The sequence below is a fragment of the Perissodus microlepis genome, chromosome 2 (assembly GCF_051167445.1).
Source record: "Perissodus microlepis isolate ML-2025 ecotype Zambia chromosome 2, ASM5116744v1, whole genome shotgun sequence".
Classification (NCBI taxonomy): domain Eukaryota; kingdom Metazoa; phylum Chordata; class Actinopteri; order Cichliformes; family Cichlidae; genus Perissodus; species Perissodus microlepis.
In genome coordinates, this window is record NC_140462.1 from 16,320,857 (window position 1) to 16,340,287 (window position 19,431).

The following is a 19,431-nucleotide window of genomic DNA, read 5'->3' on the forward strand; positions in this document are numbered from 1 at the left end:
CTAGCACCCCGCTGAGAGGCCTTCAGCTCCATTGTTCCCCTGCTTTTGTTGTGCAAACATACCCTCCCCCAACCCCCAACCAGGAGAGATTCAGGAGAAGGTCTTTCCTTCCAATCGTTGTCAGACTCAACAACAAAGTACCTGCAGTCTACAATACACCATATTAGTAGTAGCTTTTATGTGCAGTATTATGCAATATTAGTTCTTGTCAATCCTTGTCACTACATTGCATGCCTGTCCATAAACATATATACACAGAGTTGTACATATATATCCACACCTTACATAATATACATAAAGTCTAGTTATACATAAGAAAATCATACATGATTCCAAACATTTTTTTACAAATAAATAACTGAAAAGTGGGGTGTGCGTAATTATTCACAAATCACAAGATCACAAATCTTCCACTGCAGCACGTTGACAAAAGTTGTTGTTGGAGCTGGAAGTGAAGGGAGGGTGAACACAAATATCTTCTTGTAGATCTTCACATATATATTATGTGTCTGACAACTCTTTTTAAAAAAAAAAAAAAAAAAAAAAGCTGGCTGTCAGCACACCAGACTGGCCTAACTTTAACCCGTAGCAAAAGCCAATACAGGTGCAGGTTTAATACAGGCTATCTGGGACTGTGTTTAACACTAGAATTACTGAGCCTTTTTTTTCCTGGTGCAAGTCCCTACTACTAGATTTATTAGCCCTGCGCAAATTTGCGTAAATCCCCTGAACCTACCGGTAAGACCTCCTAGAATTACTGACTTTTTTATTTTCTGGTGGAAGTCCCGAGGTGTTAATCACCCCTGCTGAAATTTTCACGGGTCGTCAGCTCGATTCTCCTCCTGTTTTTGTTGTGCAAACCACCCATTATCTTTGAGGCCTGGAACATTTGCATTTGTTCACTCAGAGTAGCTCAGATCCAAGGCAAGAGAAAAATCTGTGTTACAACCCTACAATGGAGCTGAAGGCCTCTCAGCAGGGTGGTAGGAGGTGTTAGGTTCAGGGAATTTACGCAAATTTGCGCAGGGTTAGTAAATGTAGTAGTAGGGACAGCAGGGAAAAAAAGGCTCAGTAATTCTAGTGCTAGCACCCCGCTGAGATTTTCACAGGCCTTTAGCTCCATTGTTCTCCTGCTTTTGTTGTGCAAAACACCCTCCCCCAACCAGGAGAGATTTGTGTATGTGCAGGAGTGGCATTGCTTGACTACAGCACAGTGCTGTGCATAAAAGCAGACCGAGGGAGAATCATTTCTTCTTCGCATTTCTGAGAACGCACATCAGGATGGCCTCCGTATCACTGCCACGCAGGAAGAACCTCTCCGCGCAACAGGCTTGGGCCTTGCTTCAGGAAATGGACGAAGCAGATTCTGATGGAGGAGAGGTTTCATTTGTCCAGCAGGCCACTGATACCTCCTCAGGAGAATCTGAAAAGGAGACGGAAGAACCCAACATGCCTCCTCGGAAGAGGCCCCGTGGTACTGGGAAGCCCTGTCTGAGCCAGACGGCAAAAGACGGCACTGCGTGGGTAGAGGACAATGGAATGCCCAGTGCAGGAGCAAATCGCTCATGCTTCACTGCGCAAGCTGGACCCACAGAGTCTGCTAAGGTTTGTCATTACCATATTGCATATGATATTTAGATAAACCCATTTAGAGTGAGGTTCATGTAAATTTACCGTTCTCTATTTGTTTATCTTCCCACAGCTTAAAATTACAAGTGTGCTCCAAACCTTCCTTTGCCTGTTAGACGTGGGAATGCTGCACACCATCAGAGATTGCACGGTACATCAAGCCCGCAGAGCAGAGCTGGACTGGAATTTGTCAGTTCATGAACTGATGGCATTCATTTCAATTCTGTTTGTAAGAGCAAACATGTGTCCCGTTGGTGCCATTGTGGATTGCTGGTCAGAAAGATTTCTGGTGCCAGTAATCAAAGAGACAATGCCCCGAGATAGATTCATTTCAATTATGCAACACCTTCGATTTGATGACAAGGACACGCGGGCAGAACGGGTGAAAACAGACAAATTTGCAGCGATCTCCGACATCTGGACACGCTTCAACGAGAACTGTGCTAAGAGTTTCACTCCAGGAGAACACATGACCATAGATGAACAACTGTTCCCTACCAAGGTTCGTTGTCCATTCACACAGTATATCGCAACCAAGCCAGACAAATTTGGGATCAAGTTCTGGATGGCCACAGACTTGGACACCAAATATGTCTGCAGTGCATCTTCTTACTTGGGAAAGGACCCTAGTCGTCAGAAGGGAGAGAGGCTGGCAGAGAACGTGGTCATGAAACTGATGGAGCCGTTTTTGGATGATGGGAGAAACGTCACAACGGACAATTTCTTTACTTCACTGTCACTGTCGCACAGACTGCTGCAGCGCAAAACAACGTTACTGGGCACGGTGAATAAAGTCCGGCGTGAACTTCCTCAACTTGCGCGGATGTATTCCGTAAGAGCAGTAACACACAGGTGGCCAGTAGCAGTTTTCTACAATATGCTGGACCTGGCAGTGGGGAATGCCTACATTTTGTACAAGGCATGTACAGGGTGGACAGGCAAAAGAAGATTGTTTCTGAGTCTTCTAGCTCAGGAACTTCGTTGCCGATTCATGCAGCCAAGGAAATATTAGCACAGAGGCAGGCTGCTGAAGCTGCAGCAGCTGCTGTGCCAGGGACTGGAAAGACAACGCAGTGTCAGGTGCAAGAGAGCTGCAACAGGAATCGCAGCAGGTTTACCTGTGCAACATGTCACAAATTCACCTGTGCCAAATGCAGGGTTGATGAACACTGGGTCTGCAAACGCTGTAAAGTTTCAAACACTTTGAAATAAAACAGACTTGTGTACCCATATATAGTGAATGTGTGTCTTTTGTATCGATATGGCAGGAATTTCTGAAGGTTGTAACACAGAGGTTTGGCCTGGCTTGGATCTGAGCAACTCTGAGTGAGCAAATGCAAATGTGCCAGGCCTCAAGGATAATGGGTGGTTTGCACAACAAGAGCTGGAGGAGAAACGAGCTGACGACCCGTGAAAATCTCAGCAGGGGTGATTAACACCTCGGGACTTGCACCATAAAATAAAAATGCCAGTAATTCTAGTAGGTGTTGGGTTTAGGGAAGTTACGCAAATTTGCGCAGGTTTAGTAAATCTAGTGTTAACAGAATAGTTCAAGTCTCCAAATGGATGTTTTTAGGTGTTGTGTGCACAATAAGAAATCGAGGTAAAGGCTGCATGGCCATCTCAAGGCATATTGATGTTTTTATGATAACAATTTGTAATATTATTAGGAGGCTCAACGTCTGCGGGACCATTGCTAACCTCATGAGAAACGACCACAACAGACAAAAATCACCTGAAAGATTTAACATGTTAACAAAAAGGAAGAAGAACCAAATAAAGTCGAAACAAATATAACAAGCCGGCGAGATCAAAGCAGGTGTATGGGGAGAGACCCACGATGACCCCTCTTTTAAGAGAGAAAACAGAAAAGCTCATGTTGACAAGCCAGTATTTCTGAGTCCTTTTACAGAGGAAACATGATTAAGAGCTTTTTGGTAAGTTACATCAGCTCCGGGTTCACAGAGGGAAAACAGAATCTGAAATGAAGTTTCATGAAAAGGACACAATCTTCACTATGAAAAATGAATTGCCTCCTTTTTAGTAAAAGACATGTTACGGGCTTGTGCACAAATCACATCGAACATTGCACGGCACAGTGCATCAAGTATCAAGGTGGAACATATCTATTGTCAAAGCTCTGTCTCACTTGCAGGTCATGGCTCCTCCAATCGTATAAAAGACCCAAAGTATACATTTAAAAGCTCTCCACACGGGTTGAGAAGGTGACCTTTATGTGGTGCCCTGCTATGAATCCCAGTTTTAATTCCACCGAACATCTGTTGAAAGAGCTGAACCTCTTCACCGGGAGAAGGTACCAATCAAGCCTGAGACAGGTTTGCTCAAGTAAGAGGGTGAAACTACCGGTTATGAGCAACAATAGGGGCTTGGTTTTCATCTGACTCAAGAGTGTACTATAGAATGTTATTTTAAGTGTCCTTGAAATAGATGTCCTATATATGTGCATGAATAGTCTATCTCAGCTACAAGTTTTGTTTATTGGCTCAGAATCAGTACTATGGCACACACTTTAATGTATTTTAAGATTAAAGAGCGTGGTAGCATGGTGGTTAGCACTGTTACCTCACAGTAAGAAGGTCCTGAGTTCAATACCAAGTGTTAATTGAAAAATCTAAATTGCCCATAGGTGTGAAAAGGTGAGTGTAAATGGTTGTCTGTCTCTGTGTATTAGCCTTGTTACAGACTGGCGACCAGTCCAGGATGTACCCTGCCTCTCACCTTTAGATAGCTGGGATAGGCTCCAGTGACCCCCATGACCCTGAAAAGGAGAAGTGGATGGACGGAGTTGTTTTCTATCCTAAAGATCAAAACATTCAAGGGGCTCAAAGTGAAATGGCCACATCTTACAAGTCTCCAGGTATCATTAAAGATCAGAAATGAGCATTTACTACTCGCATTTAAAGGTTTGCATCCAAGATGAAACCTAAAGTAAGTGAAGAAACACTTGATTTATGCAACTTTTTACATCTTTTTACTTTTATTATGTTATGGTGATCTTCTTTTTATGATTGCACCTGACCAGTACTTGAAGAGCTTGAATACTGCACTGGCTGTGGAAATCATTTACATCACTGTTATCTGTTTGCTACTAAATAGCCATCTCTTTATATCTGCAGACTTTCCCATTGGTTGGCTTTTATCTATAAATCTCTGCTTGGACTGGTGCCTTCTTATCTGCGTTTCTATATGTGTAAAAACCTCAACCTCAACCAATACGTCATACACTCTTACAGTAATATAAAAATGTTTGTCCCCAAATTTAGAACAGAATATTGCACAGACAAGTGCAATATTTTGCACTTGTCTGTGCAAAATATTGTATTTATTTCTTTGTTACATGTTTATATGTTGTACTGGTTGTAATTTCCTGTGCTCCCATGGCCAGGTCTCTCTTGGCAAAGAGATTTTGATCTCAACTAGACTTTTGCCCAGATAAATAAATGATAATGAAGTTAAATATAAATATAAATAAAACTAGCAGAACAATCTAATCTAAAAAAAAAAGTTTGATTAACAATAAAAGTAATGAATACTTGGAGCCTAAGGCCAGATTTAGTTGCCGTTAAACATTGGAAGGATGCTCTCTGTACACCCTCTGCCTCCCAACTGAGGGACAGCTGCATCTTTAGGACATCACTGCGTCATCAGAGCACCCTTCCTCCAGAATGATCTTTACTTGTTCCAGACCGATCTCGGCCTTTCTCATCCACATGATTCAGCGGTCATCCCCGCCTCTCCCTTCTCCTTCCAACAGGGATTGCCCCCACCAATCACCGGAGTAGGCAAGGGATTAGCTCCTCAGATTAAAGTGGCCATCTCCAAACCCTGTCTAATCCTACCATCTGTCAGAGAGCAGCAAACTAGCCAAGACTCTTGCCACTAGGCTAATCAGAAAGTCAAAAGAACACAGCTAGAGGGAGAAAGACATTTCGAAAACACACTTTTCTGTTTCTCAGCGTGGCAATGGAGGAGACATACCTTCTCAACTATCCAGGTGTCAGGAAGAAAATTCTGGCAGGAGGCAGTGGACCGTTACCTCACTTTCCACCTGGGACAAAGGTATTCTAAATTGCAGTTAACGTGATAACCTAATGGTTAGGGTAGGTTATCACGCAATGTTGAAGACAATGATTGTGTGTACAATAATAACCATTGTGGAGTAATTCATGTTCCATGGGGGGAAAAAAATGTCTATCTTGGGTGTCTATTTTTAGCTGTGTGTTGCAATGCCCACTTCAATTAGATTCTGTTGAATTATTCATGAAGTTAGAAATTTTATTCTGTATCTGGCTCATGCACACAGAGCAAACATTTGGTCAACCAAATTGCAACATGTTTTCTGGCACTGTATCTTTGTTTCTGTGCTTCCACTGATCTGCTGGTTTCCGACTTTTTCCCTTCCTAGTCACATCCAGCCATATGGCACCGAGCCTGGACACTGTGACAAATATTTTCCATGACAATGCCAGCATGAATTTCCATTTACCTGTGCGCGCGTGTGTGGATGTGTGCGTTCCCTCCCCAGTGAGGTGATTCCCATTTGTTCACACAGTTATCAGACTGTTGCGATTACACACAATCTGTCAGGCTATAAATAAGGTTACACAGATCCAACATTATTTTTAAGTCAGGGTGCTGATATAACCTTGACAACTCTTAGATGCACGCAAACAGATGATGTCTGGAATATATCATGTATGTCATTCCGTTTAAAAGTACTTACTAGGGATGGGTATCGTTTAGGTTTTATCCGATACCGGTGCCAAACCGGTACTTTTGAAACGGTGCCGGTGCTTAAACGGTGCTCGAACCGGTGCTTAAAGAATGGAGAACACCAACTTTGTCCAAAAACCTCTCATGTTCAGCTGTTTTTTTGTAAAAAGATAACAATGTTAGCCTTTTCTGCAGCTATAGGGGATTTATGGTATCACTCTTGGCTGGAAGCAGTGCTTAAACAATGGAAAAAACACAAACTTTATCCAAAAACCTCTCATGTTTAACTGTTTTCCACTTTTTCTTTGGTCATTTTAGCCTTTTTGGCCAGGGTGAAGGGAGTATCTGCCATCAAACAAGAAGACAGCCGCATGTAGCTATGATGATGTTTGCTAGTTCACCTTACATGCATTAATGTAATAACGTGGTTAGCCTACTCAACGTAAATTACACACGAACAACATTAAGCGACTCACGCAGAGAAGAACGGCTGCTGCTGCCATCATCATCCGTCATCATTTCTGCTACACTGGCAGGGCTAGGGGCCAGGACTCTATTCTTCGGGTTTTTGGGGGATGTTGCTCCGGGTCCGATAACTGGCAACCCACCCGCAGTAGATGTGCACGGAGTGAGGTCTCGCAGCAAGCTATCAAATACGGCGCATTTCTCGGCTTTTAAAAAAAACGCTATGCGTCGCCAGGTGTTTCATCGGATTTGAGGAGTTACCTCCTTTGACAGTATCACAGTATCAGCTTAAAGCACTTGTTGCAGGCTGCTGAGTTGGCATATTTTGCTGTGAAGTACAGCCATACATTTGACCGGTCCTCCTTGGGCATTTTTAATCTGTAGCTCTGCTCTAAAAGAACGTACGTACCTGGACCCGCCTACTATCCTCAGAAACGTAAAATGATTGGCTAGAATCTAAAGTGTATCACAACTCAGGAAAAAAAAGCACCGAAATAAAGCACCGAAATGTGCGCTGCTTTTCGGTCTGGTTACTACCGTTTATGTCAGAACCGGTGCCATCATGGCACCGGATACCGGTACCCATCCCTAGTACTTACTGTAAATTATATTTACAAAATATACCAGAAAATAATTTTCAAGTTAAATTGGATTTTTTTTTTTTTTTGGAAATGACAAAGGGGGCTTTTTAGTTTTCTTGTTGTAATTCCAAACTATTTTTGTTTTAGCCATTGATTTAATGGGCTTTTAAAGCTTGCAATCAATGGAACAAATTAACATTCACTAGAAAAGGACAATCAATGGGCTTTGAGAAGATGTGGTAGATCCTTTATATTGACTGCAGAAAATTCTTTAAGAAAACTTTCAAGATTTAGGTGGTGATGTAAGTATTTGCAGACAAAGATATTTTTTAAAGTTATTATTTCTGTATAGTGCTGTGAAAACGTATTTCTGATATATATATAATTTTTACATATTTGTCACATTTACATGTTTCAGGTGGTCAAATTAATTTTAATATTGTTTTTAAATGATGATTCAGTTTATCAAGAGAAAAAACGTATCCAAACCTAGCCTTATGTGGAAAAGTAATTGCCCCCTAAAACTAGAAATTGGTTGGCAGCAAGAATTGTAATCAAGCGTTTGTGACAACTGGCAATGAGTCTTTCAAATCTCTGTGGAGAATTTCTGTCCCACTCTTCTTTGCAGAACTGTTGTAATTCAGCCACATTAGAGGTGTTCTGAGGTCATCTCAAAGTATGGATTTATGTCTTAACTTATGGCCTCTCAAAAACCTTCATATTGTTGTTATTGAGCCATTCAGAGGTGGAATTCCTCATTGTCCTGCTGGATAACCCATGTGTGCTTGGGACAAAATGATGGCTGGACATTCTCCTTTAAGTCTGTGAAGGTTCTCAGTCATCCAGGTCATCGTAGTCAAAGGCGCTTGCAAAGAAAAGCATCTGGACTTCTTTAAGTTACTTGAAGACGTTTCACCTCTCATCCGAGAAGCTTCTTCAGTTCTAAGGTCAAATGGTGGGGAGTCCCAGATTTAAACCTAGTGGGAGTATCCCCCCACAGAGGGACAAAAGGACCCCCTGATGATCCTCTAATCGCCTGTCCTGTCCTGTAATCTCACAGATTGTTTGAAAGAGGAGTGAAAGAAGCCATCTATGTCCACTGTGAGCGACCATCTTTGAACAGAGGCGGTGGTTTACGACACCAACTCTCTGCCATCTATAATCCAGTTTTGAGTTCCCTCCCCAGACGCCTTAACGCCCACTCACATCCTGGGCCATCTGACCTCAGGAATCCGCATGATAAGGTGGGGCCAGGTTTCACAATGAGCTCACCCGAAACTCTGGCTGATTGGGACCCACACCCAGTTTCACACCTTGGCTCAGGCGATTAGAGGATCATCAGGGGGTCCTTTTGTCCCTCTGTGGGGGGATACTCCCACTAGGTTTAAATCTGGGACTCCCCACCATTTGACCTTAGAACTGAAGAAGCTTCTCGGATGAGAGGTGAAACGTCTTCAAGTAACTTAAAGAAGCCCAGAAGCTTTTCTTTGCAAGCTCCTTTGATTCTCCTTTAAGATTTTCTGGAAGAGAGGAAAAATGTATGGTTCAATGAATTACAGCAAGTCATCCAGGTGCAATGGGACATAATATATTTATAAAAGTCTTCAGGATGTCTTCAGTTAAGAGGTTTTTATAGCGAATGGTGAGACGAGCCTTCGTGTTCTTTCTGGTCAGCAGTGGTTTTCACCTTGGAACTCTCCCATGGATGCCATTGTTCCCTCGTCTTTCTTATTGTTGAATCATGAACACTTTAACTGTGGCAAGTGAGGCCTGCAGTTCTTTAGATGTTGTTCTGGGTTCTTTTATGGGCTCATGGATTAGTTGATGCTCTTGAAGTAATTTCTGTAGGCTGGCCACTGCTTAAAGGTTCCCCTCTGTTCCAGGTTTTCTCTATTTGTGGATAATGGCTCCCATTGTGGAGTCTCAAAGCATTAGAAATGGCTTTTTCCTTCCCAGACTGATAGATGTCAGGGACTTTGTTTTTCGTCTGTTCTTACGTTTCTTTACGTTTTGCTTTTTGGGCTCTTTTAGACTTTTTTACTTTGTCAGATTGCTTCTATTTCTCAATTCAAAAGGCAGCAGTCAGGCTGGGTGTGAAAGTGGGAAAAAAAAGTTAATCGGAACTAATTCCTGATTTAACAAGAGAGGACGATTAATTTTCCACCCAGTTAAGTTTAGATAGCTTTTACCCCTTTAATAAATAAAATCATCATCAAAACTGTATTTTATACTCAGACAGCTTATCTTTGTCTTCTTTTGTAAACAACTTGATTTTTCATGAAATATGTAAATGTTACAAAAAATGCAAAAAGCTAAGAAATCAGGAAAGGGCTAAATGTTTTTCATCACACTGTATATTAAATATTTTGTTGAAAAATCAGTGGCCACTTTATATGTCTAATGAAGTCTCCACTGACTGTATTGTGTCATTAATCTCTTGTACTCTCCCTGTTCCCACTTTCCAAGCTGGTTTTCCACTTCCAGACACTGCTGGACAACTTCGAGAGGACAGTCATTGATGACAGCCGACTAGCTGGCAGACCGGCAGAGATCTTTGTTGGAAAGATGTTTAAGATGGAAGTCTGGGAGACCCTGTTGACATCCATGCGTGTTGGAGAGGTGGCTGAGTTCTGGTGTGATGCCATTGTGAGTTGGATTACAAACCGCACGCACACATTCTGAGATATCTGGCCCCTGAGAGGATGTAATAAGTGTTCATGACTGGGAAAGGGAAGCTTTTACTCCTCATTATAATGCACATGAATCAACGTTCTGTAGCCTCCTACATGCTCAGTAATATAAACATAAACAAAGCAATCTCTTTGTGCATTTTTTTTTCTGTTTTTCCTTCTGGAGGAAAATGTAATTTGCAAGTAAAATTGTGCGACTTCTTGTGTTTTTTCTTGTAAGGCTGATTGGCACGGGCTGCCAGAACCAGAGGGTTAGCATGATTAAGTGCTTCTGTGTTTTATTCTAGATGTTGCGTGCATGATTTTGTTGATGTGCTAATTTCACAGCACACAGGCTTGTACCCCATTGTGTCCAAGGGAATGAGACTGATCGCTCAAGGGAAAGACCCTCTAGAGGGTCAGAGACACATGTGCGGAATGGGAAACCTGTTCCACTATCACTCCACGGGTTTCCCGGAGCTGGATGAGCTGATGCGGACTCCTCAGCCGCTCGTATTTATTATGGAGCTGCTGCAGGTAAGCATCTGTGACAGTGACAGTGAATAGCGGAAGAAGAGAATGAACAGCTTATCCCACTTTTTAGCTTACGCTACACCAGCTTATGCTTTTCTAAAATTTACTGACAGCACTGACTAAAGTGCCTCTCTGTCTAAAACATTCAGCTTTGAAATATTATATTTTCCCAAACAAGCTTGAGACTAATTAGCGAGTCCAGTATTGGTGGCTGTACATTAACATTATTTCTGTTTCACATCAGCTGACAAATCTTCAGCAGTGGAAAAATGTAGATACTTTATGTAATGTCTTGATGCATGCTCAATGATCCAAGTAAAGAAATTCCAAAAAGTTGATTCTATTTATCTGGACCTAGCGTTTCAGTGGGAGAAATGTTTTGCAACTCATCAAAATAAAGTAAAACTTTCATTATCACAAATTGAAAGTATATAAGCAAAGTTTAAAGTTAAACAATTATTATTGCTATTGGTGGACTCAAATAACTACTAACTGTAGCTTTAAATAACTGTAATAAAATAGACAAATTTCTCACGCATGCTTTGTACCTGTTTAAAATTCACTTGCATCATTTATCTTCTTCTCCTATGCAGGTAGGAGACCCCATGTCCTACCACAGAGAGTCGTGGATGATGGAAAAGGATGAAAAGCTGCAGACAGTGCCAGTTCTCCACATGCAGGGCAATGCTCTGGTCCAACAGAAGAAATACAGAGATGCTGCCAGCAAGTACAAAGAAGCTGTCCTGCTGCTAAAAACTGTCCAGTCTAGGGTGAGTGAAGAGCGGTTGGAAGAAAGGTGGGATGTAGGCAGGGTGTGTGTGTTGTTTGTGTGAATCTGTCTGTGTGTTTGTGTGGGGAGGGACATGCAAAATGAGTACTGGGGAAGCTTGTGAATTCTGAGGTCTCTTCAGGATTTGGGGTTTTTGGGACATGCAGCTCCTTCTTTTCCAGTGGGAGATTCCTGTTTTCCTGTTTTGCTCTGCTTCACGGTGTCCCTGATTACATGCAGCCGGGTGGGAGGCAGGCAGCAGAAAAAAAAGGAGACCTGTCTTAGATAAGAGCAGAGAAGGTGGGTGGTGGGGTGTGAGGATAGCGCAATACTCTAGGGAGAAGAAAAGTTATGTTAAGGTGAACGCACAACAGTTTTAGACATATTTGAAGGTTTCATGTTGTGGCTTACAGATAGCTGGCCTTAAACATTTGGTAAAGTAAAAATGATAATTAAATGTACTGAATTCTTATAGTTATTAAAACAGCGAGAACAACGTAAGTAAAACAGGAAACAAGAGACACTCACAAAGACACAGACTTGACACTGAGACATGACTAACTGGGGAAACGCAAGGGAAGCACGAACCCGGAGCACAGAGACAAGAGTAACAAACTGATAAACATGGAACACAGAAGAATGACCACGGAGACAGAACTAAACATACACGATAGACTACGCAGGGAGGCACAAATGAGAACAGACTAAATGAACAAGAACACACAACAGAAATACAAATGATTAAACCAGGAAGAACGAAACTAAACAATAGTAAAACGAGAACATAAGAAAACTAGAAACACCGTGACAATCTCTCAGAGAGCTGAAAATGACTGTTCAGCGATGTTCCCCATCCAACCTGATGGAGCTTGAGAGATCCTGCAAAGAAGAACTACCCAAAAAGAGGCGTGTCGAGCTTGTATCATACTCAACAGGACCTGAGGCTGTATCTGCTGCCAAAGGCGCTTCAACAAAGTATTGAGCAAAGGCTGTGAATACTTATGTGCATTTTGTATTTTTGTTTTTTATTTTTAATAAACTTGCAAGAATTTCAAGTAAAGGTTTTCCCTTTGTCGTTATGAGTTATTGCGTGTAGAATTTTGAGGTGAAAAATAAATTCAATTGATTTTTGAATAAGGCTGTAACATGACAAAATGTGGAACAAGTTTAGAACTGAGAATACTTTTCATGTGTACCGCAACGTGTTGAATGAACATGTTGTTTTTCTTTTAAATCTGCATTCTTGTGTAGGAGATGCCAGGTGATATAGACTACATTAACTTAGGTCGAATGATTGTCCCCCTGGAGCTGAACTACTGCCAGTGTATGCTGGAGCTGGAGGAGTACTATGAAGTCATAGAGCACATGGATGAGCTGCTGCAGAAACACAAAGGTAAAGAAACATGCTGGAGAAAGAAGAATTGTGAGGGTTTATTCTGATTATTCTCATCATTTCTGATTAAGAAACATCTTTAATTTGACTTTTTTCGGGAGAATCAACAGGGCACACTTTTATAAATTTCCTGTCACCTAGATTCACATTTGCACGGTTGTATCAGCAAGCTTAATCCTGTGCACAGAAGTAGTTCAGCAGTGCAGGGCTGTTATTCACTCTTTCCCTCCAGAGATTTGAACCAGCAGTGATACCATATGCTCATAGTTCTCTAACCTCCAGGGTACTGCTGTGCCCAAACTTTGAAAGGGGGAGGGGGGATAAGGTCCAATTCTTGCTATCATCAGCCTTTGTTAGCTGGGCTAGTGTAATTTACACATGAGAGCCATTACTATTTAAAATGATTCCAAATCTTTTATTCTTTCTAGAGCTGTAAAAATAAAGAAATCTTACATTTGACAGAAATCTTTTTCCATTTTTAAGACTTTAGAGCTGTTTTTGCTTATACATGTCAGTGAAGAGGTTTGTTTTCTTTATAAAAATTCTACCTGCAAGTCTAAGTGTCATTCATGCAAAGTGATTCAGAGCAAGCTTGACCAGAATATCCTCGAGAATGTCCTATAACATTGACATTTTCTAGAAATAATTAACATTTTCGTTTGTAACTGACTTATAGGAATTTTGACATTTTGATACATTTGGCTATTTGCTTTCTTGACAAGATAGAGGAAGATTGATGCCACTCTGATGCATGAATTTTAAATCTGAAGGAAAGCCAGATGGCCTTCACATAGATGCCTCCTGGTGTTATTTTTTAGTCTCATAAACTAAGTTGGGATAATATCAGTTCACTCTTTATAACCGTCATCGTTATCAGTTTAATTTGCACCTCTCGATTCAGGCTTAACAAAAACAGTCATTTCAAAATCTTGTAAAAAGCTGCCAGATGAGAATCTGATGCCTGCACTGGTTTTACTGCATGTTGCAACTGTTTCTTGTTAATGACAATTTTAAAGCTGAAGCAGTCCTGGAATTGCACTGTCATACCCATGGCTACTCAAAATCCTAGAGTAGCCTCTTATGCTGGCACAGCCTTCACTTCAGAGCCTCATGAATTATGCCCATGTTGAGGCAGTCTTTATTTTACTCTCTTCTCAGTCTGGCGTTTCCACTTCCCCAGTGTTGTGTATTTGACTTTTGCATTATTTGTGATGTGGAGCTTTAAATCTGTTTATTTTATCACATTATGGTGACTTACCTTTCCTTTAAGGACAAAAAAAAAGTACTCATGGTGTAAGGAGAAGGTTAGGCTGTAAGGAAAAGATAAGTCTTTTGGAAAGTAGTGTATGCAATGTAACGTCTTTTGAAATGATGCAAACACAACACTATGTGTGGCAATAGAAGGAGATGTGTAAACTGAGCACAAAAGTTTAGCATGGATATGGTGGGCAGGATTTTCTGGGCTTCCCGACCCAGTTTGAGCACTTGTCACAAAGCTGCAGGGCTCTTTATGAAGCTTAGAAGCATGTAGCCCCCACACACGCATTGATACACCTTCTTCTACTCTTCTCCTCTCTTATTGTGCTCAGTTTAATTTTTCCAGTCCTTTTCTAGCTGTGTCTTAGTTTCATTTCACACTTCCGTCTCCTTTTGCTCACCACTCTGCTTGCATTCTTCGTGCTGTTGTTGTTCCTCCTGTCATCAGTATCACGTTGTCTGCATGAGTTCCTGTCAGCCACTCGGCTGCTGATTCATCCCTTCAACCCATTTGTTCTTTAGAAAAGGATCACTGCACCGTCTCTGCTTTGCCAGAGGCGACAGTGAAATCTGTTTAACTGCTGGCTGAACGAAGATTTAGCGTAGAGGGAAATTAAATGCAGAGAAACAGGAAAATTCAATTATATGTGTCTATCTAAACTAAACACAAACAGGGGCATTGCAATGTGTTCGCATGGTGTTTCCACATGTCTGCACTTTCCAATTTGGGAAATGCAGTTATTCACTTTTTGGTCTTTAATTAAATGCTTGAGAAAAAAACAACCCCATCTTTGTTCATCTTTTTTCGCATGAAAAAAAACAAAAAACACTGTTATGCCTTGAATTGGCTTAGCTGTAACTCAACACCTTTGTCTCATTTGATATGTGTAGATCTGTGAATATGCAAATTCTTTCCTGCCTCCTCCATCAGCTACTTGCCTGCAGCCTGCCCCCTGCACACTCCCTGTGCACAGTGGTGGTCCAAACTGCGAAACTGAGTGTTTTGTTAAGCACGGGAGGAAAAACCCAGTGTTCAATTTGTAAAGCAGGAGATATGCTGTACAGTGAGGCTGCTGCTCTGCTGGGTCAGGGGAGAGAAAAATTCCTGGAACACACACACACACACACACACACACACACACACACACACACACACACACACAAACACACAAACAGACTACCTTGAGCATAGAAAACAAAGACTAGGTGCTAGGTTTTAAAAACTAAACAAAACAAATAATTAAGGCAATTTAATACTCGCTGGGAAGCTTTTAGTGCACTTATAGTAAGGTCTCATAATGATGCTTTGTAAGTCTGAGATTTTTAGGTGTACTCAGTCTAGGGAATATCAAAGGAGAGAAAAATAACAGGCCTGTGTTTACACTTCCATGCCTATTTGTCCTTTTAGATATTACGTGGATGATTATTTTCCCCTGAAGTACAACCATTTTCAGCATCTTGACATCCTCCTAACATGGCAATGCTGCACAGCAGCAGCTACACTGAGCTTAAATGAAATAAGTCTACACTGATAACATTAGCTTTCATGCTACCAAACTCTTAGACCCACCAAGATTGGATTCTGCAGTTTGCTATTTATGAAACACTGCCTCAACACAGATTGAAGATTGAAGCACTTCGTAAATTACACAAGGTCAGCCTCACATGGAGCATGACATTCTGAAAAAGACTGAAAGAGAAGTGTAACATATAAGTATCAAATGTCAAAACTATTAGTGTTATAAAAAGAACAACTTACAAGGGTGCAAAGGATGAGCAGCAAATGTACATTACATTCTGAATCTCTGTTTTTGGGTTTGTCATTGGAACACTGCAGGTCTGGGGAAGCCATACTGACTTTCAAAAATATGATTTTCATAGACGAGGTTCTTTAAATAAAATGTACAGCCAGCAGCAAATCGTTTTAGTTTAGCACAAACACTCTAAAAAGGGGGAAACACTTAGCCTAACTCGATTCAAAGGTCACTCCACAGTCATTTCTAAAGCTACCTAATTAACACGCTGTATTTTGGTTGTTTGATCTGATAAAACTACATTTTTTAGTCTTTTTCCCTCACAAATACACAATGGGGTTGTTAGTGAGCTGTAGAAGTGGATGGGGCAGAGCCAAGCTTGCTGTTTTTCTCTGTTTCTAGTCTTTTTATGAAGCTCAAGTAACCCACTAGATGTAGCTTCAGCTTTTCATTTGTTGCATCATATCTTATTCAACTCTGGAAAGCAAATAAGCATGTACTGCTTATTTGCTTTTTTTTTTTTTAGGGTTTATTAGAGTTTTGCAGATTTATGCTTATAAATAACCACCTGTGCTTCAACGTGCATATCAGATTGATTTACGTTTTTTTGCAGTTATTATTTCACTGTGTTGTTGTTTCTTGCCTTTTCTGCTTCTTAGACTGTGTCAAAGGCTACTACAAAAGAGCCAAAGCCCACGCTGCTGTGTGGAATGAAAAGGAGGCCCGGAGAGACTTCAACATGGTGGCTCAACTTGACATCACTTTGGCGTCCCTCATCCATCGAGAGCTGAAGGCCCTGTCGGAGCGCATGAAGGAGAAATATTGGGAGGAGAAGGAGCAATACTGGAACAAGCTAGAGAAAAATGAAAACACAAATGAAGTGGGGGAGGCAGAGAGGAATGATGATGAGGAGGAGAAGCAGACAGGAGAGATAGAAGAGGGAAAACAAGAACATCCTGAAAGTGCGACAACAGCGGCAAATGATGAAGTGGGAGATGGTTCCGAAGAATCTCTCCCTGAATATGCAGAAGTTCATGAAGAGAACCTCGGGGAAAATAAGGTTGCACTGACTGAGGGAACAGTTACCAAAGAAGAAGCAAGCTCTTCTGCAGTGAATTTAAACACTTGCAATAAAACAGAAGGCAAGGACTGGCAGCAGATGTTACGACTGGTCATGTTGCTGCAGAATGAGGGAAATTTCCTTATTAAAGAGAACCACTTTCAAGAAGCTTCTGGAAAGTTCAAGGAGGCTATAGAATATGTGGACTGCCTTCAAAATAAAGTAAGTAATTGGTGATTAAGTGAGGGTTTGTAAAAGCGTTCAAGTAATTGTGTTGTCTTTTCCAGGCAATTGAATGTAAAATAGAGCTTTTTGTTGCGATGACAGTACCCAGATGGACATACCACATTAATAGCCGCCGGTTCAATCCACTCAGTGTGATGAATAGTCGAACATGCCAGAAAGCAGTCTTGCTAAAGGACCGCGACTCACTGTGGCTTGTAAACTGTAATCATCTGTCATTGTTGCTTTTTTACTGAAGAGCAGCTGTGGCATTGTAGGTACGCTGGCAAAGTGAAGAGCAGAGAAAGTGCTCTAAAAATAACAGCTATCCACAGAGATATCACTGTCACACTGCTTGCCTGTTCTTCTTTTCTCTTTCTTAAACTCTCTCCTTTCTGCCACACCTCAGTGTCTAACTCCCTCATGCCTTTCACACACAACAAACTCCCCGCTGTCCTCAACCCACCCACTTCCATCTTTATTTCTCCTCTGCCTCCTCCCGGTATCATTTTCCACATCCGAGCTTTTTCGTCGTGCCTCCCAACGCTTTATATATTTGCCCCTGCCTTTGTTTCATCTTTTCAACATTTCTCTCGCCATCTATCACTACCACCTCCTTTGCCCTCACCCTCCCACCTACCCGACTTTCATGTCCACTCTCTGTTCTCTGCAGGTGGATCAACAGGGTGAGGACTGGGATTCGCTGGAGAAAGTGCGTCTTCCTTTGACTCTTAATTTCAGCCAGTGCATGCTGGAGCTAAAACAATACCAGCAAGTTGTGGAGCTCAACACCAAGCTGCTGAAGAAACACAAAGGTAATATTAGAATGAAAACTGAGTTTGATATAGAAATAGATACTTGAGTATATAAATATACCCCGGTTTAGTGCGTACAGAAAAAAAACAACCCCAAAAAACCTATCATTTTTAAGCTAAAAAATTTCAAGTTCTCCTGCCAGCCCTCAGCAAACACCTGCCTTCACAGTGCAACAAGCCTTGATCTTTGTGTTTACCAGAGAAAGAAGAAACCAAACATTCACAATCATCACAGTCAAAAATGAATTCATTGTTTTCTTTTTGTTTGTGCTATGATGAATTATTAATAGTTAGGGCGATCTGAAAAGGTTGTTTTTATGCTTTTCTTTCCCGTTCATTTACTCCTCTCGTGCGTTCGCCTCCTACTATATCTCCTGTCTCACCGCTGGCATTCAGTGTAGTTAACGCCTGTGGTATTTATTTTTATCTTCAACTTTTACGGCTTTCCAGTTTTACTCTTGCCGGCCTACCAATCAATCTTACCTCCTGTTGCCTCTTGAGGTCTTTACGAGTCAATAGTGTTGCCATTTATACTTATTCACTCTCTTTTCTCAATAGGTAATTTCAAGGCAGTGTACCAGAGGGCTCGGGCTCATGCTGCTTTGTGCAATGAGGATGAAGCTCGAAGAGACTTTGATATGGTGGAGAAACTGGACCAGAAGTTTAAACCCTTTGTGCGGCAGGAACTGAGGAATCTGGGCCAGAGCATGCGTTCTATGCATGCCAGTCAGAACAAGACTTACTGGGATACAACACAGGCGAAGTGGGGGCCTGGTGGGACCAAGGCCATGAGTGCAGCCAGAAAGAAGAACGTCAAATTTCCTCCAAAAGCCACAGAAGGAAAAGCTAAAGCAGATATTAATGCAGATAAGAAGACTGAAGACACTAAGAGCCAGGAGATGGAAAGCTCAGAGAAATGCACCCCTGTCGAGACAGAGGGGGTGGATGTTGCAGAAACAGGGAAAAATCCAGATGTGAAAGCAGAGCAGGGTAATAAAGAGCCAGAGCGTGGGAGAGCGAGTGGAGAGGGGTTAGATAATGAAAGTATAGAGAAGGCCGTGGTTCATGAAGCTGGGCTGGGTGTACCAGATAATCAAGCAATAGATAAAGATAGAGATCCTGCGCCCGCCAGCTCCGGCAAAGATAATGCAGCGAGCAAGAGATCAGTGCGCGATAAGGCGAGAAAGAAGGTAAAATGTCAATCAAGTGCTGCACCACAGCCAAAGAGAACAAACTCAGGGAACAAAGCCAACAGGGCTAAAACAGAAAAGGGTGGCACTGCATCAGAATAGACCAATGAGCCGTTTTTTCTGCGCTGAAGCAAAGGTTTAAGGTAGAAGTCGAGGCAGACTGAATAACAGAGTAAGAAAAAAAATTACAAGCACACAAGCCTCACAATGGGACATACACAAATCCAAATATAAACACAGAAAGAAAAATTAATATAAAACAGCCTGTATTTGGCACCATTCTGAGTTAACTTTCATTATTCAAATCTCAAAGGGATAACTGCAGTCACATGAAATAAACAAAAAAAAACAATAACACA

At 41.5% G+C, this 19,431-nt stretch overlaps 1 protein-coding gene across 3 annotated transcripts; it reads left to right on the forward strand.

The window, feature by feature from the left end:
• The first annotated feature begins 4,428 nt into the window (after positions 1–4,428).
• LOC146392600 (uncharacterized) lies at positions 4,429–19,347 on the forward strand. 3 transcript variants are annotated; one of them, XM_084950527.1, is made up of 9 exons: positions 4,429–4,507; positions 5,607–5,709; positions 9,876–10,055; positions 10,427–10,615; positions 11,206–11,382; positions 12,633–12,774; positions 16,445–17,067; positions 17,477–17,882; positions 18,441–19,347. In XM_084950527.1, the coding sequence occupies exons 2-9, from the start codon at positions 5,614–5,616 to the stop codon at positions 19,172–19,174; spliced, it is 2,547 nt and encodes an 848-aa protein (XP_084806653.1). In that variant the 5' UTR covers positions 4,429–4,507; positions 5,607–5,613; the 3' UTR covers positions 19,175–19,347. The 3 variants fall into 3 exon arrangements, with proteins under 3 accessions (XP_084806653.1, XP_084806671.1, XP_084806662.1); XM_084950536.1 differs by lacking the exon at positions 4,429–4,507 and adding an exon at positions 6,056–6,179 and having other exon boundaries at positions 5,619–5,709; XM_084950545.1 differs by lacking the exon at positions 4,429–4,507 and having other exon boundaries at positions 5,614–5,709; positions 17,741–17,882.
• Positions 19,348–19,431: the final 84 nt, after the last annotated feature.

What these genes read in the sequence shown, in the direction of transcription:
- LOC146392600 (XM_084950527.1), top strand. Translation starts at nt 5,614, where the DNA reads ATGGAGGAGACATACCTTCTCAACTATCCAGGTGTCAGGAAGAAAATT. An exon ending in TGGACTGCCTTCAAAATAAA is followed by an intron (nt 17,068 to 17,476) that starts GTAAGTAATTGG and finishes GCCACACCTCAG; the next exon opens with TGTCTAACTCCCTCATGCCT. An exon ending in GCTGCTGAAGAAACACAAAG is followed by an intron (nt 17,883 to 18,440) that starts GTAATATTAGAA and finishes TTTTCTCAATAG; the next exon opens with GTAATTTCAAGGCAGTGTAC.